Source organism: Lithobates pipiens, unplaced genomic scaffold (assembly GCF_037356315.1).
Source record: "Lithobates pipiens isolate NorthernLeopardFrog02 unplaced genomic scaffold, aLitPip1_a1.2 Scaffold_19, whole genome shotgun sequence".
NCBI classification, from domain to species: Eukaryota; Metazoa; Chordata; class Amphibia; order Anura; family Ranidae; genus Lithobates; species Lithobates pipiens.
In genome coordinates, this window is record NW_027507764.1 from 122,501,566 (window position 1) to 122,528,472 (window position 26,907).

Consider the following 26,907-nt stretch of genomic DNA (forward strand, 5'->3'; position numbering starts at 1 on the left):
TGTGCCCTGGCAGCCAGCGTTTGTTCCCTTTATCATGCTCCTGTGTGTAGTCTCCAGCATTACCTGTGCAAGGTTCTAACCTCTCAGGTGAGATATCAATTAGGCGCATCTCCCCCATGTCCAGCTCTGGTGTACCACATGTCCAGTAACTGAGAACCTCTCTGTAGGACTGCTAAGATTGAGACACCACCCCTACAAGGAAATTTTCACCCCATTGATGTGTCACCTGGCCAACAGACATCTTATTATGCATAAGTGCCAGTCTCCTGGGTACCTGCACCATTATAATTCCGTTATGTCAATACATGTCACACATTAAAAACCTTTTCTTTTTTCAATTCCTCCCTCCATCAAAAAAAAAAAAAAACATATTTTACATTTCATGCTTTGAAGGATTGGACAGGTTATATTCCTTCTCCAACCTCCAACCCATTGCACATGTATTAATAGCATGTTTGCATTCATCGATGACAGGAGAGACTCCGGCAAAATGTTTCACAAGTCTTGTTGATAGGCACAGTCTTTCAGATTCAGCATTAGCAATAAATTGTCCATATGAAAAAAACGAGTATTAATCTGTATTTTTTCTTTTGTCCCTTCTCTCCTGAATGTTTATCAGAACAAATTTGCGGTGTGGTGTGGCACAGACGAACTGACAACCAGATGAACATCTGTCATCCATGTTCCAGAAACCTCTCCAATCTCGTTCCACCAGGATTCTGGAAGTGAAAAACAAGAGCAGAATCAAATTCATATCCACAATATCTGTTCGCTTGCTACGTTTACTTATAGTTCTTTCGTTGGAACCCAGGAACTTAATATTCCTGGCTTCTGCAACTCTAACCAAATCATCAAAACAACCATGATTTCTTTAGGATGAACCCACTGTAAAAATGGATCAGCATGTTATGACCAAAAATGGAAAAGAAAATGGAACATCAATGTTGCTTCTCAAAAAATTATTATACCGTATATACTCGAGTATAGGCCGACCCGAATATAAGCCGAGGCCCCCAATTTACCCCCCAAAAAACTGGCAAACTTATTGACTCGTGTATAAGCCGAGGGTGAGACATGCCTGTCCATCCCTGTGTGTGTGTCCGTCCATCCCTGTGTGTCCGTCCATCCCTGTGTGTCCGTCCATCCCTGTGTGTCCGTCCATCCCTGTGTGTCCGTCCATCCATCCCTGTGTGTGTGTGTGTCCATCCATCCATCCATCCCTGTGTGTGTGTGTCTCCATCCATCCATCCATCCCTGTGTGTGTGTGTCTCCATCCATCCATCCATCCATCCCTGTGTGTGTGTGTCTCCATCCATCCATCCATCCATCCCTGTGTGTGTCTCCATCCATCCGTGTGTGTGTGTGTGTGTGTGTGTGTGTGTGTGTGTGTGTGTGTGTGTGTGTGTGTGTGTGTGTGTGTGTGTGTGTGTGTGTGTGTGTGTGTGTGTCCAGCCTACCTTTGTCCCGAGCCTCCGTCCCGTGCCTTGCCTCCTTGCCTCCGTCCCGTGCCGTGCCTTGCCTTGCATCCGTCCCGTGTCGTGCCTTGCCTTGCCCCCGTCCCGTCCCGTGCCGTGCCGTGCCTTGCCTTGCCTCCGTCCCGTGCCCTCTTCGTCGGCGGCCATTGTAAAATTCAAAAGCTGCGCCGCCGCCTTCGCCTGTGATAGGCGGAACACTGAATTTCCCAGCAGCCTGTGTTCCGCCTATCACAGACGTCGTATCATCCTCGTCCGTAGTACGAGGATGATACGATGTCCGTGATAGGCGGAACACAGGCTGCTGGGAAATTCAGTGTTCCGCCTATCACAGGCGAAGGCGGAGCCGGAGGCGCGGCTTTTGAATAGAATGGCCGCTGTCTGTCTGCTCGACACGCTGATCGAGCGGGCAGACAGCGATGACTCGAGTATAAGCCGAGGGGGGCACTTTCAGCCTCAAAAAAGAGGCTGAAAATCTCGGCTTATACTCGAGTATATACGGTAATTATTATTTTAAACGCAAAAAAAAAAAAATGCATTTATCTGTATCTTAAGACCTATGCATTAACTCCCCTTTCAGGTGGACAAAGCCTAAACCTTTTGAAACTCTTTCCACCTGAATGAAAATAAAAACAAAGAAAATAAAACAATAGCTAGAATGGCTTCCTACCAACTCTTGTCTTAAACAAAATGTATTCAGCTGCTAATTGAGGACATAGCCAATGACCATCTATTCAGCTGTTACTTGAGAGCATAGCCCATTACCCCCATTTCAGGAAGTTTTTGGGAACATTCGTGTGCTCGTTCCATGCCCCGGTGACTGTCCATGGAGGCCGAGAGAAGTCGTACGATGCTGGGAAATAAGAAACAGATATGTAACGGATTTATGACAGATCCAATTGAAACTCTGGGTAATACCAAAACACTGTTACCCATAAACAAGGTAACATTGACAGAGAAACTCCAGAAATATGACATTAGACCATGTTGCTATCCAACATGCCCTAAAAGAGCAAGGATGTTACGAGGGAGCACAGATGAGTGAGGATAGTTTGCAGGGGATGAGCCATCAGAAAGCATTGCCAGTTAATGGGAAAAGTGACATTAACATTGTCTCTTTAAGCAGCTTTTTCTCTGGATCTACTGATTGTTTGACGTATATTGTTTCATCATATGCTCAGTCTCAATCTTCCAGCAATAACCCAGGTTAACCAGTGAAGCTGCCAAGGAAACATTAACTGCATTACAGACAGAAAGTCCCCTTAGAATATATGTCACACATGAAGTCAATTTTCAGCAAGACGGAGCAGATCAAAGGAATACAGAAGTCTGTAACATTTTAAGTTGAAGCTGCCATTGCTAAGTAATTAGGAGTTTGAGTGTCTTTTAAAAACATGTTGTTTGATCTAGTTAATGAACTGCTACATGTCCAAACTGATTTCTTGGTGACACACTCCTGTAATATGACTTTTTTATAACATATAATGCAGATTTATTAGTCTTCTGAAAGAGTTTCTGTAAAATACTACATCATTCTGTCACATGAATCTGTGCTGTGCAACCTCCCACTCATACTCCAATATGCGCAGCTGGGCCTTTGAGTATAGCTAAACCAAAACTTTTTTTAAACAATTTTGGATAGAGTTAGGGGAGAGTTAAAACTGCTGAGGGTTTTTTTTTTTTCCCTCTGTGTCTCATTAGCGCAATTTGCCTTAATTTCCTGTCCTGTAGACTCAACAGGAAGAGAGAGAATGTCTTTTCAAAGTGAGAGAAATTCCCCCTTAGACAGGCCATAGACGGTGTGAATTTCTTTCCTGCAACCGTTGGTTGCAGAAAAGAAATTCACATGATTTCCCCATCAGCACAGACAATTCTGACAGGGGAATCCCTTCTGTTGAGCAATTTTCTATATAGCAGCCGCTAGCAATAATTGCAAGTGAATCCAGCAAGCTGGTTGTACACAAGTTGATCAACTTGGTACATTCAGCCTGCCTACACATGGTTCAATTCAAACTATTTATGGCCGACCTTAAAGCAGTAGTAAACCGCAGCCTTTAAAAAAATTTAAATAAACCCTGCAAGACAATGGCATTATTTGCTAGTATGCAATTACTTACTAGGGTTGTACCAAAACCACTTTTTTAAGACCGAGTACAAGTACCAATACTTTTTTCAAGTACTCACCGATACTGATTACCGATACTTTTTTTTTTATGTCATGTGACAGTGGACGGTGTCAGTAGTTTTTACAATTTAATTTTTATTTACAGCAACTGCACTTCCAAGTGCACTTGCAGTGCACTTGTTGTGCAGAGTAGATTTGCCTTTAGTAAATAACCCCTTAGTCTTTAAGTGGTTTAAATGCCCTTATTTCCAGACCAAAGTTCATCCCTTTGATCTAAAAGAACCAAATGATACAATGTTTCATTTTATCTCAGTGCTAAGCAATGTTGTACCAAACTTTGCGGGTGTTGTGTCAAATACTGTCCCCCATCAGATAGTGTCCGCCCTGTACTGCACTTTCAGTACGGAAGACAAGGAGATGCCGAAAGTCTCCAAAGATGAACGGCGTCTGCGCACTGAGTCCAGGTTCAAGCACCACCATCCAAGTGGACATAGAGTTAGAATAAAAAGTTGCAGAGCGAAGCAAAGCCATGCCCGAAGCGTGGCGAGTGAAGTGTGGTGAGCAAAGCGAGCCCGCGAGGGGCCGTCTTACTAACTGCTACCGTATGTCCACTTGGATGGTAGGGTTTCAACCTGGACTCAGTGCGCAGGCGCTGTTCATCTTCGGACACTTTTGGAGTCTCCTTGTCCTCCGTACTGCGCAAGCGCTGCACCTGCGCAGTACGGGGCGGACACTATCCGATGGGGGGGGCAGTTTTTGACACCGGCTCCTTTTTTTTGACTGCTCTGAGCAGAGAAAGGCTCTGCACTTGTTACATGAATGGTGGAAATGTTGGTGTTCTATCAGATTACTGCTACCTGTCAGATCGTGTAACGAAAGTCACATTCCGACCAAAAAAAATACTTGCTACGCATGCGCCATGTGTTCCAACATCTGTTTCACAGCGAGATGCGTTTAAAACACTTCATGATCTGATGGGTAGCAGTAATCTGATAGAACACCCATGCAGGCATCTTACTACACCTAACGTCTTGAGTCATTTTATCAATAAAGTGATCGTATATAAATAAATATAGTATATTGATATCTGTGATGCTGTTTGGATGTTTAACCACTTGCCGCCCGCCATATAGCAAAATGACGGTGGCAAAGTGGTTTTAATATCCTGACCGGACATCATATGACGTGATCAGGATATTTAGTTGCTGCGCGGCTCCGGGGGCTTGCATCGTGGCGATCGTTGTTGAGGGGTGTCAGTCTGACACCCTGCAACTACGATCTCTGTAAAGCGTCTCCGATGGCTGCTCCTCTGACAGGGGGGGTCTGTGCTGAGCGATTATCAGCGCAGCCCTCCCGAGGATGCCCACACTGGACCACCAGGGACGCCACCTGACCACCAGGGATGCCCAGCACCAGGTATGCCACCCTAGACCACCAGGGATGCCAGCCAGTGCCCACAATGGATGCCAATCAGTGCCCACAATGGCTGCGGACACACACGGGTCCCAGTGACAGCGCGGAGATTTCCTATTGCGCGGCGCAACTTGCGCATGCGCAGTAGGGAACCGGGAAGTGAAGCCGATTCGCTTCACTTCCTGATTCCCTCACCTAGAATGGTGGCGGCAGCAGCCGAGGGCCGAGCGATATCGGCCTCGGCTGCCGGCATCGCTGGAACCCGGGACAGGTGAGTGTCCATTTATTAAAAGTCAGCAGCTGTAGTATTTATAGCTGCTGGCTTTTAATATTTTTTTTTTTGGTGGAATCCCTCTTTAAGTGCCTGGTATTGAAGTGGTTCATTTTGAAAGCCTAAGACCCCTTTCACACCACACCGCCCATAGTGTCGGCGGTAAAACTCCGCTATTTTTAGCGGCGTTTTACCGCCAGATTTGCAGCACATTTCGGCCGCTAGCGGGGCGCTTTTACTCCCCGCTAACAGCTGAGAAAGGGTTAAAACCGCCAGCAATACGCCGCAATAGCGGCGTTTTGCCGGCGGTATTACAACGCTGCCCCATTGATTTCAATGGGGAGTAGCGGTGGAGGAGCGGTAAACACACCGCTCCTTCACCGCTCCAAAGAAGCTGCTGGCAGGACTTTTCCCTGACGTCCTGCCAGCGCACCAACAATGGTGCAGCTTTTTTAGGGCAGATTGCAGGCGCTATTTCTAATGCTAAAGCGCCTGCAAAACGCCCTGGTGTGAAAGGAGTCTTAAGGTTTAGGGCTGAGCAGTGCAGGGTGTTCCAATATGGCCACCGCCACCTTCCTACTGCTGACGTCCAGCTTCAAACAACGTGTAACATCAAAACAGCATCACACATGTCAATATACTATATTTATTTATATACACTCACTTTATTGCTAAAATTACTCTGAAATTCAAGACGTAGCTGAGTGTAGTAAAATGTCTGCATGGGAGTTCTATCAGATTACCGCTACCCGTCAGAGTATGAAGTGGTTGGAACACATAGCGCATGCCCAGTAGGTATTTTTTGGTTGAAACGTCACTTCCATTACACAATCTGATGGGTAGTGGTAATCGGATCATGTTTTGGCAGCACGTTGTCAGCCAACTAAAAGAACTGGAAACATGTACTTCTTTTTTAAAGCTGGCTTAGTTTATCAACATATGGCTATACGCCTTTTGCTCTAGGTGCAGTATTCATAATATAATATAACACAACTGTTAGCGAGTTAATAAGAAAAAGTGTTGTTGCTGCCTAATCAGTCCAAAACAAATGTGTTTTTAAATGTCAATGTGAGGTGTGTTCCACCTGAAGACTTCTACTGTACTTGTATGCAGCTTACTGAACTGGAATGTGACACCCAGAATCACTCATGTCTGGCATTAAGCCTTGTTGACATACAGTATTATGATATGTAATTTGGTGTACACTCGTGAGACATACAATATGCTGTGCTTCTAGGGATTAATAGTACTGTACAAAATTATAAATAATCTTAAAATTAAGATGGTGTTCCCTAGAGAGGTCATATATGCGGTACTTTAGCAGCCTAGATTAGATTACCACTCCTTATATTATGTATATGTACTGTATATCTTACATAAACATTGTTTGGTGAATACCGCTTCAAGTAAATCTGTAGCAAAATCTCACCACATACACTAAAGCTGGCGATTAATGGATTGAAATTCGATTGGTTCAGCAGGAACCGGACACATTTCGATCCATGTATGGCAGTTCCCCTTCATGAGAAGTTGATATATCAATTGACTTTTCCTGCACAGGCTTGTTGGAAAATTTTCTTTAGATCACCGCATGCAGACAATTAGCTGCAGCTCTGATCACTGTATTCTGACGGATGGGGAGACCCTTTATCAGAATACAAGCAGGCAATATTTCCTCATCCACAAATTTGTGGATGGGGGAATTAGCTAATTTTTTTTTCTTTACCCCTTGAAGCCGGCACCTTCCAGGTCTTTAAAGGGTTTAGTTGGTGGGGCAGGGTTTATAGTCATGTGACCGCTGTGATTGGCTGTCACATTGGTCACAAGATCAGAAAGCTGGCGGTAACTGTGTTGAGAGTGCGCAGGGTGCACAACTGTTTTTGCACTATTGCATGCAAATTTGCGGTCATTCAGCGCCAAAGGCAACCTGGCAAGAGGCCAGTGCCAAGAGGCTAAGCCAGCTGACAAAACTGAACCTTGTATGGGCAGCTTAAAGTAGTTCTAAAGGCAGAAGGTTTTTTTTTTTTGTTATCTTAATGCATTAAGATAAAAAACCTGTGTGCAGCAGGTTTTAATACTTACCTCAGCCCCATCTCGTTCCAGCAATGTTTTACAAGAGCCTCAGCTGTCTGGGGACTCTCCCTCATTGGCTGAGACAGTCAATCAAAGTCAGTGAGCCAATAAGGAGAGATAGGGGCTGAGGCTGAGCTGCGACTCCGCATCTGAATGAACAAAGAGAAGCAGCTTGGGTGCCCCCCCCCCTCCCCCATGGCAAGCTTCTTACTGTGGGGGCACTCGGCAGGAGGGAGGGACCAGGAGCGCTGGAGGAGACACAAGACGAGGAGGATCTGGGCTGCTCTGTGCAAAGCCACAGCACAGAGCAGGTAAGTATAACATGTTTGTTATTTTTCAAGTACTAAGTACTGCACTTGATAACAGGCAGTTTAAGGCCCCATGTACATTTGGTGTTTAGCCCCAGTGAATGAGATCCCAGTGCTTTAGTGCATGCACAAGGACACAGGTGCACCATCAAGCCTCACTGCCAGCAGCCTCTATGAGAAGCTGAAAGCTGCTGCGATTGGACAGGGCTGGATGTTGCATTGAGTGGTACTAACATTTAGGGCAGTATGAACTCAAAGATAAATATATTGAGCAAAAGAAGCCTGGTTTCTAGGCATTTATCCCTGTGTGCATGCTGTCCTAAACGTTAGCACCACTCGGTGCACCATCCAGCTGCACCAGCTTTCAGCTTATCATAGAATTTTGCAGGCTGCCAATAGTGGAACTGGATGGTGTGCCTGTGCCTTCTGCCCACACCTAAACACTGGGATCTCATGCATAAGGGTTAAACGCCCTGTGTGCCTGAGCCGTTAGGTTCAATCTTAGGTGAAAAAAGAGAAAACACGAGTTTTCCACCCTACATACTAAATCTGAGCTGTTTTTTATATTTATTTTAGGGCCCCTAAAACCCAGAAAAATGTATCTGGATCCACTGTCAGGTGATCTACCACAGCAGTGACAGGAAGATGCTCTTCATTTTCTAGGCTGCTCAGTGAGCCATTTGCTTGAAAGCTTTAAGCCCCTTGTTATTCCTCAGAAAATGAACAGCAGAAAGTCACCAGGTAGCAGCATGGGCACTGCAGACCAGACCCTCCAACACTATATGTAAGGTTAAAAAAGTAGTGGGTCCCGGCCTATTAAGTGACCTGTGTTTTTAGATACTTTTTTTTAGGCTTTTGGGTAGATTTTCTTTTTAATAAAAAATAGAAAAATATAGATTAAAGTGTACAAAGGGGATATAGAGAACTACGCCACAGATACAAAAAGAACTCTTAAAGGGGCAGCTTCTATCCAATTTTGTTGTGAATCGTCGAACAAAAATGTATATATAAAGTGGACAGTGCTATCACCATTATACTCCAAAATGCTTCTGCCCCTGGAGGACTGTTTTTTTTGCACATTGCATGCATATTTTTTTTATTGCAATAATTGATATCATTTGTATTTCTGCACATTTAGCACTTTGCACTTTGATATATATTGTTTTTAGAAGTGAGTACACCCCTAAGTGAAAAATGTCCAAATAATTTGGGCTCAATTAGCCATTCCCTCCCCGGTGTCATGTGACTCATTAGTGTTATAAGGTCTCAGGTGAGAATGGGGAGCAGGTGTGTTAAATTTGATGGTATCGCTCTCACTCTCTCATACTGGTCACTGGAAGTTCAACATGGCACCTCATGGCTCTCTGAGCATCTGAAAAAAGAATTGTTGCTCTACATAAAGATGGTTTACAGTTCTTTGCTGGAACCATGAATGCCAACATGTACTGTGACATACTGAAGCAGAGCATGATTCTCTCCCTTCGGAGACTGGGCCATAGGGCAGTATTCCAACGTAATGACCCCAAACACATCTCCAAGACAACCACTGCCTTGCTAAAGAAGTTGAGAGTGGAGGCGATGGACTGGCCAAGCATGCCTCCAGACATAAACCCTATTGAGCATCTGTGGGGCATCCTGAAACAAGAGGTGGAGGAGCGCAAGGTCTCTAATATCCACCAGATTTGTGATGTCATCATGGAGGAGTGGAAGAGGACTCCAGTGGCAACCTGTGAAGCTCTGGTGAACTCCATGCCCAAAAGGGTTAAGGCAGTGCTGGAAAATAATGGTGACCACACAAACTATTGACAATTTGGGCCCAATTTGGACACTTTCACTTAGGGGTGTACTCACTTTTGTTGCCAGCGGTTTAGACATTATGGCTGTGTGTTGAGTTATTTTGAGGGAACAGAAAATTTACTATGTTATACAAGCTGTACAATCACTACTTTACTTTACATTGTAGTAAAGTGTAATTTCTTCAGTGTTGTCACATGAAAAGATAATAAAATATTTACAAAAATGTGAGGGGTGTACTCACTTTTGTGAGATACTGTATATGTGGAACACATCAAGGTATGACAAACATATAATGGTCACATATATGTAGCGCCCCCCCTGGGACTACTGGGATCAAGGAGGTACTTTCAGAGGCAGGGAACGAGCTAACATTCACCCCAGGGCTGAGTCCATGGCTATAATGGGAAGTTAGAACAGAATTTGGGCGTGAGTCACTTTAGATATTTTTCAGTGCTTTAATAGAGAACTTGAAAGTAGTGATAGGAGAGAGGGATAGGGGAGGTTTCAGATACCATTTGCAGATCACTTACAGACTCCTTGAATCCAAAGGTAAAACAGCTTTCTCTTTTAGCAGATGTTGACTACCTGGATAGGCCTCTCACACAGAGCTAGAAGCTGGTAGAATTTCTGGACAAGCCTCTCTCATAGACTTAGCAGCCAGTAGAACTCCTGGATAAGCCTCTCTCGCAGACTTAGCAACCAGTAGCTAGTTACCATGGTTTCGATCGTAGAATAGGATTCAGCTTTACAGTGTCAGAACCTTTAAGCCATCCGGGCAACACTGTAAGAGCAGTTTAGATACAGGTGCATCCTCCAAATGAGTCACAAGGCCCTCCTGAGAGACCAGCCTTCTTCCTTGCTCTCTCCAACAAGGGTGCTCCCCTGGATCTCCTCAGCTTGGCTCGGCTTCTTCCGCACTGGCAAGACAGCCTAAAGACCACCACAGGATTGGTAGGCTCCAGACAGGCTTCTGAGCCTACTTGCAGAACTCACAGCATCACATCCTCAGGCCAGGAGGGCCCAAGGAGAGAAGAAAGAGAGAGAGAGAGCACATGGCCCTGCCCAATAAATACCCTTCCCAGAATGCACAGTGGCCAGGAACCTCCTACTGGGCTGTTCTGGAAAAAATAATAATCATTACATAGCTCAACCTTGCTGTAATTCTCATACTGGCCTCTGGCACCAGTGACTCCTACTGGCAACAGTTAGAAATGCACAACTCAATTGAGTTTAGAGCAGAACCAAATAAACTATACAATCAGACTGAGCTGTCACCGTCACCAAAAATGCCAGAATCCCAATAAAGACCTAAATATAAAAAAACAGTAAATCATTATAGCATATTTACTTATTAATACCCATAATTCGATCTATCTAGATTCCTATGAAAGCTACAAAATTGGATTATAAAAACGAATCAAATTCAGGTATATGGAAGGAGATTCATTCACACAAACAAGAACAAATCCATATCTGAGTTTAATCCCTTAGGATATAACGTATCTAAGAAATGTATCTACTGTACCTCCTTCTTTCTGAAAATCAGTTCACTATTACCTAATCTTCTACTACGATTAACCTCATCTATGACCATAAACTTTTATTGTGAGATTGTATGCCCTTTCTCAACAAAGTGTCTAGCCAACAGCAATTGTGTTAATTTATCTCTCATGGAGTACTTATGACGTGCAATGCAATCCTTTACTTTTTGTGTAGTTTCACCCGCATAGAGGAGCCCACATGGGCACTTAATCACATAAACAACAAACGATGATTGCCATGTATAATGTCCTTTGATATCTATCCTATATCCTCTATGTGGGTGAGACAAAAATTTCCCTTTCGTCACAGAGTTGCATTGAATGCAATTCAAACAAGGAAACAAACCATTGTTACATGGTCCCAAAAATGATAAAGGGTTAGTAGATGGACAGCAGGGCCGCTGATAGAAATCATGGGGCCCCGTACAGCCTACCTGATGGGGCCCCCTTCAGCTCCACCCTGGCCCCGCCCCGGGTCCCTCCTTCAGCCCCACCCCTGCCCCCACCCATTGCCCCTCCCCAGACCCCGCCTTGAAACAATTGGCGGGGTATGTATTGCAGAGTATTGGCGGGGTATGTATTGCAGAGTATTGGCGGGGTATGTATTGCAGAGTATTGGCGGGGTAAGTATTGCAGAGTATTGGTAGGGTAAGTATTGCAGAGTATTGGCAGGGTAAGTATTGCAGAGTATTGGCAGGATAAGTATTGCAGAGTATTGGCAGGGTATTGGCAGGGTATGTATTGCAGAGTATTGGGTATTGGCAGGGTATTGGCAGGGTATGTATTGCAGAGTATTGGCAGGGTATGTATTGCAGAGTATTGGCAGGGTAAGTATTGCAGAGTATTGGCAGGGTATGTATTGCAGAGTATTGGCAGGGTATGTATTGCAGAGTATTGGCAGGGTATGTATTGCAGAGTATTGGCAGGGTAAGTATTGCAGAGTATTGGCAGGGTAAGTATTGCTGAGTATTGGCAGGGTAAGTATTGCCGAGTATTGGCAGAGTATTGGCAGGGTAAGTATTGCAGAGTATTGGCAGGGTATGTATTGCAGAGTATTGGCAGGGTATGTATTGCAGAGTATTGGCAGGGTATGTATTGCAGAGTATTGGGTATTGGCAGGGTATGTATTGCATTTGCAGATGTTGAACTTCAAACCTCCCCCAAGCAAGCATACACCTCACCTTGTCACCTGTAATTGTGCACAAGATCTCGACTCGATCGATTCGCCCGGCCCCTGCTTTCTCTGCTCGCCTGAGTCGCCTCTCACTCTGCTACTAAGTTCTTGTCACGCTGAGAGAGAGAGGTTTGGGAAATCACTCCGCAACACCATAACATTATATGCTAGCCAGTACTTGTGCGGTGTGCGGAGCGGGTGCAGAAGACGTATTCTTCCGCGCCCGAAATACAGGAAAGAGTCCCTCCCCTGCAGCCGCATACTGGAATGAACACAGCGCAATGAGCGCATAGCACAGTTAAAAAAAACAACTTTACCGAACAAGGGGGGGGGGGGGAGCAGGGGCGTACCTAGAGCATTTGGCACCCGGGGCGGATCCTATATCTGGCACCCATCCCCCCCACCATAAAATGTAAAAACACCCACTGTGTCCCCTGCATACCTCTGCATCCTTCAATATCTTTTTGTCACTACTGTCTACCCCCCTCTCCACAACTGCACCTCTGGACCCCTTTAAATTACACAGCACCCTGCACCTCTGGACCCCTTTACATTACACAGCACCCTGTACCTCTGGACCCCTTTACATTACACAGGACCTTGCGCCTAAGGACCTCTTTACATTACACAGAACCCTGCACCTCTGGACCCCTTTACATTACACAGGACCTTGCGCCTAAGGACCTCTTTACATTACGCAGCACCCTGCACCTCTGGACCCCTTTACATTATACAGGACCTTGCGCCTAAGGACCTCTTTACATTACACAGCACCCTGCCCCTCTGGACCCTTTTACATTACACAGGACCTTGCACCTAAGGACCTCTTTACATTACACAGCAGCCTGCACCTCTGGACCCCTTTACATTACACAGCTCTTGTACCTCTGGACCCCTTTACATAACACAGCACCCTGAACCTCCTGACCCCTTTACATTACACAGTCCTTGTACCTCTGGACCCCTTTACATTACACAGCACCCTGAACCTCTGGACCCCTTTACATTACACAGCCCTTGTACCTCTGGACCCCTTTACATTATACAGCACCCTGCACCTCTGCACTCCTTTACATTACACAGCCCCTCACAGCTCTGGACCTCCTGCATGTTACACAGACCCCCTACAGTGCAGACCCCCCTCCCTACCATACAGACCCCCATCTACAGTGTAGACCCCCCTACAGTACAGAATCCTCCCCTACAGTGCAGACCCTCCTACAGTACAGGCCCCTCCACCCTACAGCGCAGACTCCCCTAAAGTACAGACTCCCCTACAGTGCAGAATCCTCACCTACAGTACAGACCCCTCCCCCTACAGTGCAGGACCCCCCTACAGTGCAGGACCCCTTCTACAGTGCAAGACCCCCCTACAGTGCAAGACCCCCCTACAGTTCAGACCCCCCCTACAGTGCAGGACCCCCCACAGTGCAGACCCCCCCCCCCACAGTGCACAGACCCCCCACAGTAAAGAACCCCCCTACAGTGCACAGACTCCCCTAAGGACCCATAATGTACCTCGATTCCAAGGCAGCGGCATTGCAGGGGGGAGGTGCGAGCAGCACCCGAGTGGAGTGACACCTGTCAGCTCAATGATCCGGGACTCGGCGCAATAATCCCCTTGTCTCTGTGGTCGCGTGACTCACGTCGCGCCGTTCTGATCAGTCTCGGCAGTTGCTGTCACTCACAGCCGAGCAGAGTGAAGCCGCCTCCCCCTCCTCCTTTATGTCTACACAGTGCTGTGCATGGAGGAGGGGGAGGCGGCTTCACTCTGCTCGGCTGTGAGTGACAGCCGCTACCGAGACTGATCAGAACGGCCGCGCGACGCGACCACAGAGAGAAGGGGATTATTGCGCCGGGTCCCTGATCACTGAGCCGGCAGATGTCACTCCACTCGGGTGCTGCTCGCACCTCCCCCCTGAAATGCCACCCACTGCCAGTGCCTCGAGCACTGATCGGTGGAAGAGGAACTTTTTTTTTTTTTAAACATAAAATTTTGCCGTTCAGGTTGCCCGGGCCCCTCTGCTGGTCAGGCCCGGTACAGCAGGGCCAGTTGTACTGGCCTATCAGCGGCCCTGATGGACAGTATTGATCAGACCTCACTATTCTATCTCGTAAAGTTTTACCCCGTCTATAAGAAGGAAGATGCTTGAAATTCAGAGATATTTGGATAATTTTCTCTGAGTATAGACCAGTGTTTTCTGATTATACTGTGTATTCAAAAAGAAAAAGGATGGAACTGTGACACAAAAGGAATTCTCCTCTGTCTGGGTGTTTTTCTAGGAGTAGATATCACTTTCTTTCTTGCTGAATTAGCTCTGAAGGGTAACCCCTTTGTGTGAGTCTCTTTTCCATCTCATCAAGGCTATTCGGACACAATGCCTGATCACTAACTATCCTGGTTACTCGGGTCATTTGACTTTTGGGTATGGATTTAAAGACACCTGAAGGATGAAAACTCCTGAAATGTAATAATGGGTTGTGATTGGTGGCTTTAATATACAGATTTCTCACAATTTTCTGTCCCTGTATATTTTGCATAGTATCTAGAAAAGAGATTGGACTAGAACTACGGTAAATACCATATTAAACTTAAGACCTGGTACCAAATAGTTTAAATATTCATTGAACAGTGATAGAGTACACACGTCACCTGTCCACACCGCAAACACATCATCTATAAATCTGGACAATCTACAATGGTCAAAAAAAGTGTATTATTGTAAACCAAAGTATTTTCAATCATGTCCATGAATGTGGGGATGCAACTTTTGAACCCTTTGCTGCTCCCCTTAATTGAAGAAAATTAGTCTATTTAAATAAAAACTCTTTTTTCTATATGTGACCTGTCTGATTGCAGTGCACTTTGAAGTTACCAACGACCAACGTGCTGTCAACCTCACCCGTTTCGTATATATATATATATATATATATATATATATATATATATATATATATATACACACACACACACACACAGTATCTCACAAAAGTGAGTACACCTCACACAACACTGAAGAAATGACACTTTGCTATAATGTAACATAGTGAGTGTACAGCTTGTATAACAGTGTAAATTTTCTGTCCCCTCAAAATAACTCAACACACAGCCATTAATGTCTAAACGGCTGCACCAAAAAGTGAGTACACCCCTATTTGAAAATGTTCAAATTGGGCCTAATTAGTCATTTTCCCTCCCCGGTGTCATGTGACTCATTAGTGTGTTAAATTTGTTGTTATCGCTCTCACTCTCTTATACTGGTCACTAGAAGTTCAACATGGAAACTCATGGCAAAGAACTCTGTGAGGGTCTGAAAAAAATTGTTGCTCTACATAAAGATGGCCTAGGCTATAGGACAATTGCCACAGTGATCTCTGGGCATTTCCGGTCCCTCATCCTTCTCCTTGCTGCTTTGTGTGACACATCAGGTCCAAGAAGACGGTGGGACCATTCAGAAAGCGCAGAGCTACTTGCGCATGCACAGTAGAAAACTGGCAGTGAAGCCTGAAGGCTTCACTGCTGGTTTTCCTTACTTACAATGTCGGCGCCTGCAGCCAAAGCCTATGTAGAAATTGGCTCAGTATGGCATAGTGGGATCCCTGGATAGGTAAGTGTCCTTATGTTAATAGTCAGCAGCTACAGTATTGTAGCTGCTGACTTTAAAAAAAAAAAATTCCAGATTTGAGCTTTAATTTCACCTGGTGATCCTGTCAGGAAAACACCTTCTGTTCTAGGGCGACAACCTTGTACTGTATCAAGAAGTATCACCATTTCTCACTATAGGAATATAGTTGGAGGTATTTTATAGTTAACAGAGAGAGCTGCAAACATTGCTAACTGATAACTGTCCACAGAAGTACAGGACATTATCAGCTCACAAGATTTCTAGATCGATGAACAGCTTTTTTTATTTCACTTGTCAAACCAAATATAACACACTGCTTTCAATATTATATTTAACAGACCATAAAGGAGCAAATTTACATCCACTTTAAGTTTGGAGGTATAGAGTGGAAAGGTGTTTTTTTTCCCTGGAAATCATAAAAATCTAAACTCTATGTAGATATAGAACATATGATTTACTGTAAATAACAGCTCTGAAATCATGAATACATCACAACATTTATTTTTTAAATGCAAACGTACCTGAATTTGACCTGGCATGTTCTTTCACTGTCCAGTCACAGGCTAGGGCTGGTCTAGAATAACCTGGGCTTAGACTGAGGACATCTGATAACAGGAAAAAAAAATTGCAGTGAAAATCTCTGGATTTAAGGTGAATATTGCAATAAAAGCATTTTTTTAAAATCTTTTGATGAGCTATTCATTTTTATCTTGTTATTTTGACTGGACTTTTTCTGTTTTAGAGCTTGTGACTGACCTAGTTAAGATGGGGGCTTCTGGGAAGGACTCGGAGCAAGCCTCTTACCCACTGACTATGGCCCAGGGAGAGAGCAGATCATTCTCTAATGATGGACCACCACTTAATGGACACTGAGAATGTGGTGAATTACTTCAGATGGGATAGTAATATTTATCCACAATATCTCCCAGGAAATATATAAAAACTATTCCTGGTTTGTTTGATTCTGAACTATACATATTAATTGAAAGAGCTGGTCACATTGGCCTCTGGAACTGTGTAGGAGCCAGAGCCAGACAGTCTGCTACTGAGGTCTCCTGCTTTTCATGTTCTGTGTTTATACTTATGTTAATGTGTATTGTACATTCTGAGCTTGAAACCAGCAAGACTGACCTGTAATGAGACATCTGAGTCATCCAGGTGGCTAATTAACATAATGTTTATAGTATGTCATTTGTTGTAATTATGTTTTTGTTTACAGTTTGTATTATTAGGGTAATATGATCAGGAGGGGGATGTCCTCCTGTGGGATATAAAAGTATGTGTCTTAGTTTAAAATAAAGTATTCCAGTTTTTTAACTGAACTAGTCTCACCTGGTTCTTGTTGCAATATGTGGCTGTAATATCTGATATCTGAAGGTCCAGAATGGAGGAAGCAGTATACTGACGGAAGCACTCAAGTGGAGAGTGGGAAGTGGTTCCGTTACAGAGCTCTTTTACTTAATGTCTCCCTAAAGTGTCCCTCTTTCTTAAATTATAAATTTGATAGGTATGCACTGTGCAGAGCTCCCAACACACACTGAAGCAGGGAGGTAAACTGAGCTCAGTTACTACCAAAGTAGCTTGTACAAAATATCTGTAATCACTCTGGGATTGTTTATTAAAAGGTGTGCTAACAAAAAATCCATATTGCTCGTAGCAACCAAACAACATCAAGCCATTTTGTGATTTTAAAATGAAAAAGGAATCTGAATGGTTTCTAAGAATTGTTTTAATATATCTCATAAAGCTCTCAACAATGATTATTTTTATGCTTTTGCTGCTAACATTAGTAAATTGATTGGAAAGTATTATTATTATTATAATACAGGTTTTATATAGCGCCAACAGTTTGCTCAGCGCTTTACAACATGAGGGCAGACATTACATTTACATTACAATTTGGTACAAGAGGAATCAGAGGGCCCTGCTCGTTAGAGCTAAAGTATATCATATTTACTTGTTTAAACTTTTCTTTTTACATTTCTTCATCTACTTCCTGGTTTCCAGGCCTAGACAAATGATGTCATACATCCCAGGAGTCTTCAGGAGGGGTAGAGGGGATTTCTCAGCTAAGCACATCTTCCTGCCTGCATGCATGAGCTAAGAGCAGGTGGGTTCCAGGAAGTAAATGCTCCATTAATCATCTGCCCTTACTCAAGATGGCCAAGGCCAAAAAAATCTAGGGGGTGTTTTTCAAATTGACATCATAAATAAAAAAATTCCCAGCACAATTACCAGCTAGCCTGCAAAGAAATCAAATTGTCCCTGTCTAATATCTCATGTTAAAAATAGAGAGTTTTGTTGCACACATTTGCAAATATATGTGAAAGCCGCAGTGCCCACACCCCGGTTTCCCTGTATACTGCCATCCTAACTTTATAGTTTTGAGATTCTCCAAGTTGGAGCATATATAGCAGTGGATAAATTAAGGACAAGCTTGCCTGGAGGGAGCCCACTCTTCCTTCAAGGCAAAGGTACACATTGGATGCCCTGCAATTGCCCAATGGCAACTTAAAAGAGAAGTATGTCATATTTTTTTTTTTTTAAATCATACTTACCTAGGTAATTCTGCATCTGTCCCCCGCTGGCTCTAAGACTGAGAACCGAGAGATCAAACACCGCCGATCGCTCAATTCTCAGTGCTCATGAGCAGAGAGCTGGTGACTGTCATTCACCGCTGTCTGCTCTGCCCCCCCCCCCCCCCACCCTCACTGGAGCGCTGGGCTGTGAAGGTGGCAGGATCGGCTGGCTCAGGCTCTTAGCAGCTTGCTGAGAGGCTGAGTCAGGTGCCAGTCCAGGGTTGTGGGCGGATTCTGACCATATTATCGCAATCTTTCCCCAGCCGAGACCATCTCTGTGTCGTCACCTGACAGCAGGCTTCAGCTCACTGTCTCCTAAAAACGAGTCACAGATGTGCAAAACAATCTGGCTTTGGCTGTACTTCTTCTTTTAAGGTACCCAATGTGTCCCCACACTAAATCAGTGAACATTATAAAAATGGCAACCACTCCAATTTATAATTAGCCTTTGCAGTAAGGTGCACATGGAAGGCCAATGCAGATCAAAAACAAACAAAAAATTCCCAGTACCCTTACCAGCCTGCCAGCAAGCAAAAAACATAGGGTTTCATTGCACACATTTTCAAATATCCGTGAAAGCCGCAGTGCCTACATCAAGGCTCCTCTGTATACTGTGGTCCTAACTCTATAGTTTTTTTTCAAAGTGACTTCTCAGCAAAATAAAGCATAGAGACATGGATGGATGGGGGAGTTTGCTTTGAATATTAAAAATTAATTAAATAACATTCTTGGTTTGTGTTGCTCAGATGCATTGTACGTCCGCTTTAAAACATTTTTTGCTTTTTTAATCCACAGGCATCACACATCAGATTACAACATAGTTTATTTCTTTTAATTATGTCTTGAATGTAGTTTGCTGAAAGTATTTAACATTATTTTCCTGTTAATGCTGTTGAATTCTTTACAAAATCTTCAATAACTTGTGGATTCCAGTTGTCCTGCAGTAATGCAATTTCAGCGCTGAATGTAGACTGAGTTGTGTTATTTGGGTGTGTTCTGGGGATTCTTGGCAATAAATGTTATTCAGTTCTGGTAAAGTGTCAAGTTTTTGATAAAGTTAGAACTGGAATATTTTGCAGGAAAAAATAACACCACCTAGTGGTCAAATGGATGGAGTGTAACATTTGGCCAACCTGCAATGGTAAATACATAAATATGCTAGTTTAATACATTCTAGGAGAAAGTTATATACAATGCTGTTTTACAGTCCCGTTAAAATGTAAATATAGCATTGGGTATCTTTAAGGATGGATCCTTGTCAAAATAAGCATTGGTAAATAATTTAAAAGATAGTAAGTAGGCTATGTGAATAACTATTTCCTTATGAAACTTTTTATTACTTTTATATCATCAAAAAGAGAATGTCCTTTTTTCTTTGCAACAAGGAATTCTGACTAAAAGATCTCTTGTAGTCTATCTCAGTATTTCATAACATTGCCAAACCAGATAGTACAAACTATAAACTCAGTCCACTAACTAATCAATAATGATTGCTATTTGCAAAAGCAACTGTTATTTTCAGCAACAAAACTCAGTGAGTGCTATGAATGACAGTTACACAGACATACCCTGTTTCCCCTAAAATAAGACCTAGTGTGATTGTCGGTGATAGCTGCAATAAAAGCCCTACCCCCCAAATAAGCCCTAGTTAAAGTCCTTGTAGGTCTTCTTTTCAGGGTAGGGCTTATTTTTGAGGAAACAGAGTAGGGCTTATTTGGGTGGTAGGGCTTATATTGCAGCCAACACCGACAATCACGCTAGGTCTTATTTTAGGGGAAACAGGGTAGCATTTGATTCTACACTCGAAGTTCCTACAAGTTTGTTTTATTTATCATGGGTTTTCATATAGTGCTGACACTTTAGTGCTGACAAGTGCATTTACAGTATCTCACAAAAGTGAGTACACCCCTCACATTTTTGTAAATATTTTATTCTATTTTTTCATGTGACAACACTGAAGAAATGGCACTTTGCTACAATGTAAAGTAGTGAGTGTACAGCTTGTATAACAGTGTAAATTTGCTGTCTCCTCAAAATAACACACAGCCATTAATGTCTAAACCACTGTCAACAAAAGTGAGTACACTCCTAAGTGAAAATTTCTAAATTGGGCCCAATTAGCCATTTTCCCTCCCTGGTATCATTTGACTCGTTAGTATTACAAGGTCTCAGGTGTGAATGGGGAGTAGGTGTGTTAAATTTGGTGTTATCGCTCTCACTCTCTCATACTGATCATTGGAAGTTCAATATGGCACCTTGTGACAAAGAACTCTCTGAGGATCTGAAAAAAAGAATTGTTGCTCTACATAAAGATGGCCAGGGCTATAAGAAGATTGCCAAGACCCTGAAACTGAGCTGCAGCACAGTGGCCAAGACCATACAGCGGTTTAACAGGACACGATTCACTCAGAACAGGCCTTGATATGGTTGACCAAAGAAGTTGAGTGCATGTGCTCAGCATCATATGCAGAGGTTGTCTTTGGGAAATAGACGTATGAGTGCTGCCAGCATTGCTGCAGAGGTTGAAGGGGTGGGGGGGTCAGCTTGTCACTTCTCAGACCATATGCCACACACTGCATAAAATTGGTCTGCATGGCTGTCATCCCAGAAGGAAGCCTCTTCTAAAGATGATGCACAAGAAAGCCCGCAAACAGTTTGCTGAAGACAAGCAGACTAAGGACATGGAATACTGGAACCATGTCCTGTGGTCTGCTGAGACCAAGATAAACTTATTTGGTTCAGATGGTGTCAAGCGTGTATGGCGGCAACCAGGTGAGGAGTACAAAGACAAGTGTGTCTTACCTACGGTCAAGCATGGTGGTGGGAGTGTCATAGTTTGGGGCTGCATGAGTGCTGCCGGCACTGGGGGGGGGGGGGGGGGGTTGGAAGACTACAGTTCTTTGTGGGAGCCATGACTGCCAACATGTACTGTGACATACTGCGGCAGAGCATGATCCTGCTCCCTTTGGAGACTGGGCCACAGTGCAGTATTCCAACATAACGACCCCAAACACACCTCCATGACCACTGCCTTGCTAAGGAAGCTGAGGGTAAAGGTGATGGACTGGCCAAGCATGTCTCCAGACCTAAACCCTATTGAGCATCTGTGGGGCATCCTCAAATGGATGGTGGAAGAGCGCAAGGTTCCTAACATCCACCAGCTCCGTGATGTGATCGTGGAGGAGTGGAAGAGGACTCCAGTGGCAACCTGTGAAGCTCTGGTGAACTCCATGCCCAAGAGGGTTAAGGCAGTGCTGGAAAATAATGGTGACTACACAAAATATTGACACTTTGGGCCCAATTTGGACATTTTCACTTAGGGCTGTACTCACTTTTGTTGCTAGTGGTTTAGACATTAATGGCTGTGTGTTGCGTTATTTTGCAGAGACAACAAATTGACACTGTTATACAAGCTGTACACTTACTGCTTTACATTGTAGCTAAGTATCATTTCTTCAATGTTGTCACATGAAAATATATAATAAAATATTTACAAAAATGTGAGGGGTGTACTCACTTTTGTCAGATACTGTACATATTGTACATTCAAATCAACATACAGTCTAAAGTCCAATACAGATAGGCCAAATATCGGGCGGTATCGGATGCCAGATGACATTCAGCTCATGTGTTCGACAAGTGGTCCTGACAGAAGCAAGCCGAACATCCAGCTTAATTTGAAGGGGCATTACCAAAAAAGGTCTGCCGATGGGAGATCGATGTACTAACATCACATAGTTAGTGCAGTAACTCCTCATGAGCTCTTTCATTTTTTTTTCCATTAGACCGCTGGGTTGAACGAAAAAGTAAACCTGGCATAAGGCTGGCCATGGATGGCTCGTTTTTTGCTGATCAGACAGATTCCACCATCCACACAAGCGAGGTGCATAGAAGAATCCCCCCAATCCCCCGAACAGAACTCCAATAGTTGAGCCTCCACTGGGGTAGTGTGAGGGGCAATAAGGTGTAGGGGAAGGAAATTTTAAGAAAAAGAAGTGCCAATTGTGGACAAGTAGCAGTAATCTAGAAGATTAGTATACTATCTTGGGAGATTTAGGATCCTCAGCGTTCCCTGTGTCCCAGGAGAAGGCCCATTGATGTCTCCGGTGCCAACCAGATATGGCTGGATGCTGGGTTGTATGGTAAGTAACCTGGACACTTTTCTTCTAATGTTGTTTTAAGTTTTAACTGTTTTAAGCTTTAACTTTTTTTTTTGTGAGGTTCAAAGAATCAGAAACTAAAAAGATATATATATATGATGATACCTGGTTATAAAGAAAACATCAATGAAACTATATAATAGACTAATAGCAGATATATTTAAAACATATTTAACTTTTTAATTTATGTTTTTTTTTTCAATTTTAAAATATAGTTTAGTGTATAGTAACAACTTCCCAAAAAACAGTAATAAAAAATGGTATAAAATTCAAAAACAAAAATGTAATATATTGCAGTGTGGTGGCTACATTCGTTTAAATTTTTTAGGCTTTTTTCACCTAGTGTGTCTCCGCACTACTGGAAGAGCAACAGAGACAATGTTGGACAGCAGCATTGTCAATTTCGGAAAAGAATATTGTTATGCCGCGTACACATGATCGGACCAGAGTCCGCCGGATAATTTGATCGTGTGTGGGCTCCAGCAGACTTTTTCTTCCCAAAAGTCCGGCGGACTTAGAAATAAGACTTGCTTCAAAATTGTCTACCGGACTCGGCTTTCTAGCGCACAATCCGTTCGTCTGTGTGCTAGTCCGGCGGTCTAAAACCAACGCTAGGGCAGCTATTGGCTACTGGCTATGAACTTCGTTAGTCTATGACATCACGTTCAAATCCGTTTGACTTTTGGAGTGATTGTGTGTGGCCAAGTCAGTTTGTTTGAAAGTCCGGCAGACCTTAACTGCAAAGTCCAGCGGATAGTCCGATCGTGTGTACACAGCATTAGATGCACTAGCAGATTTAGTTCAGGTCGGACTCCAGCTAACAGTTTTTAAAGTGTAAATTCATCTTTACAGAAAATAAGTAAGGTGAATTTCCAGTGGACCCCCTCCCCATTCCCACCTGTCCTGCTGTACCTGAGTCTCGCGATCACCCTCTGTGAGGGATGGGGAGGGGTCCAGTGTAAGTTCACCTTACAGATTTTCTGTTAAGGTGAACTTGCCCTCTAAGGAACGATTTTTTTTTGCTTTTTGGATAAATATTTTACATAAAAGCTGACCACTGAAAGCCCCTCTGTCAGTGTAAGCCCCTGTACACACGGTCGGAGATTTTGCCAACCAAATCCGTTGGATTTTGTCCGTCGGATTTAGTCCGATGGATTGTGTCCGAAACTGTTGCATGCACACGGTCGGGCCAAGTTGGCGAAAAATCCGATCTTTCAGAACGTGATGACGTAATTTCGTTACGATGGGACTACATTCAGGCTAGTAGCCAATAGCTTTGATGTAGGAATTTGATCTGAGCATGCGTGGCACTTGGTCCGATCAAAATGCTATACACATGATCGGATTAGGTCCGACCGGCCCAGTTGGTCGGGAAATATTTCCAACATGTTGGAAAATTGGGTCGGACGGAGATTCGGACGGAATCAGTCCGATGCATACCACACACAGTCGGATTATCTGACGACACGGTCCGATAAGACGCATTCTGACAGATTCTCCGACCATATGTACAGGGGCTTAGACAGTTTGTCCAACCCACAAACTGCCACTTTTGCTGCACAGCTTGGTCTGTTAAAGGAAGTTGAAAAAGAACAGAAGGATCCTCTGATGGAATAATAATAAAAAAAACTAAAAAAAGAAAATGGAGGCAGTCGTCACATCTACGGATTGTTAAACTGCAATAAAAATGTTTTTTTTTTCTGGGGGGTTTTTGGATAAATTTAATACACAATTTTAAACTACCGAAATGTCAACTTTGTAGCTATTGTGTGACCCTGGCACTGTACAGAGCCTAGCTGTGGAAGTGAGGAAGCAGCAAACTGATCACAGACAGTTGATGGCATAACTCAGACACCCTGGAGACTCTGTACTGCATACAATGTATGAATGACTTCCAGAGTCCTTATTACCCAACACTTGCTTTTTTTTGCTTTTCAAATATACTGTGCTTTAAAGCTGACAAATATCCTATCGTAATACAAACACAACAAAGAAACACACACTTCCTTTCACAGAGCAGCACTGATAAGAATAGCAGGCTTTGTGACAATAACTAGCTACTGCCTCCAGTACGTTATGTTCTTTCTCTAATGTGGCTCTTTTGTCAGTCAGTATTTTTTGTGACTGTGCTCACTGACCTTCCCAGAGGATATGTGATAACCCATAGCTTGAAAGGCCTTACAGGGATGAAAAACCTAAAAATACAAATTTTTCCTTGGGGGCATTTAGTCAGACATAGCTACGTATGCAACTAAAGTGGTGGCCCGTGGGCATAGAGCACCATATTGCTTACTGAAAGATGAGACCGCTTTAGACTATAAATGCACACAGTATGGGTTTATTGTATTGTTAATACCAAGATCTGTCATTTTTTTTTTTTTTTTGCACAGCCATCAATCAGATTTAAACTTTAGCTGGAAGATAACTGACTGAATCTGATGGGTAGTTTAAGGTATATGAAGCCCCATGATAAATTAGATTGGATGCTGTTGTTGTGTAGCAGCCTAGTTGTGTGCCGGGCTGCATGTCTTCCATGTCTATGGCCATGTGGTAAAACAGCACATGCACTCTTTAATTCATTCCTGACCAACATAGGTGGGTCACCTTTACCTACCAGGACAGTATGGGAACTGGATCCTCCCCTATCACCCCAGATAGACTTTACCTGGCCTAATCAGTACCAGCAGCAGTCCCTTCCATACCCTCCTCAGACCTTACAGCAATAGACTCCAATAGCAGCTTCACCCAGCAACTGTTTGTTTCCATAGAATTCCCTCATTTAGAAGTTAGAAGGAAAAGTCCAAAAAACAGAAAGCCTATTAGCTGTTCAATGAACCAGTTGATTTACATATTTACATGCTTTCAGTCATCCCAATGGTGATGGCACATCTCTTGAGTTGCAAACAATTAAATAAAGTAATACCAAGCAGAGAGCCAAGTCAAGGAGCCCATATCTTTCAGGGAATACAACACATAGCTCCCAACTGTCTCTGATTTGGAGGGACTGTCCCTGATTTGGAGCAATGTCCTTCTGTCCCTCATTCCACCTCATTTGTCCCTCATTTTGGTCTATATGGTTATATATAAAATGCACTTTTTATCTTTCAAAATGTGTTTCCCAGTGCTAAAGCTTTCATCCAATTTCTAAATTGCTGCATTTGTACATGTTAAAAGCCAATATAAAGGAATAGTAGTAGTAAAAAAAAAGTCCTTGTGGATTTAATTTACCTTTTTTTGGTTAATTCTCCTTTAAGGGGGTGTGGCAGGGGGCGTGTCCTAACATTTGTTAGTAGATGTCCCTCATTCCCATATCGAAATGTTGGGAAGTATGACTACATCCCATGCCAAGGGGGGAGCAAGTCATCCCATAAGTCTTGCACGTCTCCTATTATGCTTTCCTCCTACAGGGAAGCTCCCAGAAGCCAGAGTCTAAAACACAATTTTTTGCCATTCCTTGGGGCTTGCAATAGTTCACATAACCAACTCCCCAGGCAGATTCCTGCCACACTAGCCACCATAACCAAGATACCACACACTGGCAGGGGCAGGGCTAGCACTACCTCACTATCTATGGTACACTCTCTCACTGTTCTGGGGTCTTCTATCAGCTACATAGGTAACTACACTGTGTCTACTCTCACTACCAGGTTCCCAACCTTCTTAACTATGGTGGCACCTAGTTGCCAGTTTTGGAAACTACACCAAACACCCCTGTGCCTCTACTCTACACTGCTTCTTGTAACAAAGTTCTGTGGTAAGTTCAGTAACTCAAAAATGCCTTTGTCATAAAAACAGCAGTAAATTCTGCAAAATTAGATGACTAATAAGTGATATGTGCTGTTACCTTTAGACCCCTTTCACACAAGGGCGTTTTTCAGGCGCTATAGCATTAGAAATAGCGCCTGCAATCCGCCCTAAAGAAGCTGCACCATTGTGTGTAGTGTGAAAGCCCGAGAGCTTTCACACTACAGCAGTGCTCTGGCAGGATGTCAGAAAAAAGTCCTGCCAGCAGCTTCTTTGGAGCGGTGAAGGAGTGGTGTGTTTACCGCTCCTCCATCGCTGCTCCCCATTGAAATCAATGGGGCGGCGCTGTAATACTGCCAGCAAAACGCAGCTATTGCGGCATATTACTGGCGGTTTTAACCCTTTCGTGGCCTCTAGCGGGGGGTTAAAAGCGCCCCGCTAGCGGCTGAAATGCGCAGCAAATCCGCCGTAAATCCGGCGGTAAAATGCTGCTAAAAATAGCAGCGTTTTACTGCCGACGCAATAGGCGGTGTGGTGTGAAAGGACCCCATTAAACACCACACCGCCCATTGCGTCGGCGGTAAAACACCACTATTTTTAGCGGCGTTTTACCGCCGGATTTGC

The 26,907-nt window shown here is 43.7% G+C and overlaps 1 protein-coding gene across 1 annotated transcript in view; it reads right to left on the reverse strand.

The window, feature by feature from the left end:
- Positions 1-271: 271 nt before the first annotated feature.
- LOC143996252 (uncharacterized) overlaps positions 272-26,907 on the reverse strand; it is a 33,358-nt gene continuing 6,722 nt past the window's right edge. The window contains exons 2-3 of the mRNA XM_077491217.1: positions 16,322-16,405; positions 272-719 (exon numbers count right to left, since the gene is read on the reverse strand). Of these exons, the coding sequence (XP_077347343.1) occupies positions 616-719; positions 16,322-16,405 (188 nt within the window). The 3' untranslated portion in view covers positions 272-615. The remainder of the gene's footprint in view (positions 720-16,321; positions 16,406-26,907) is intronic.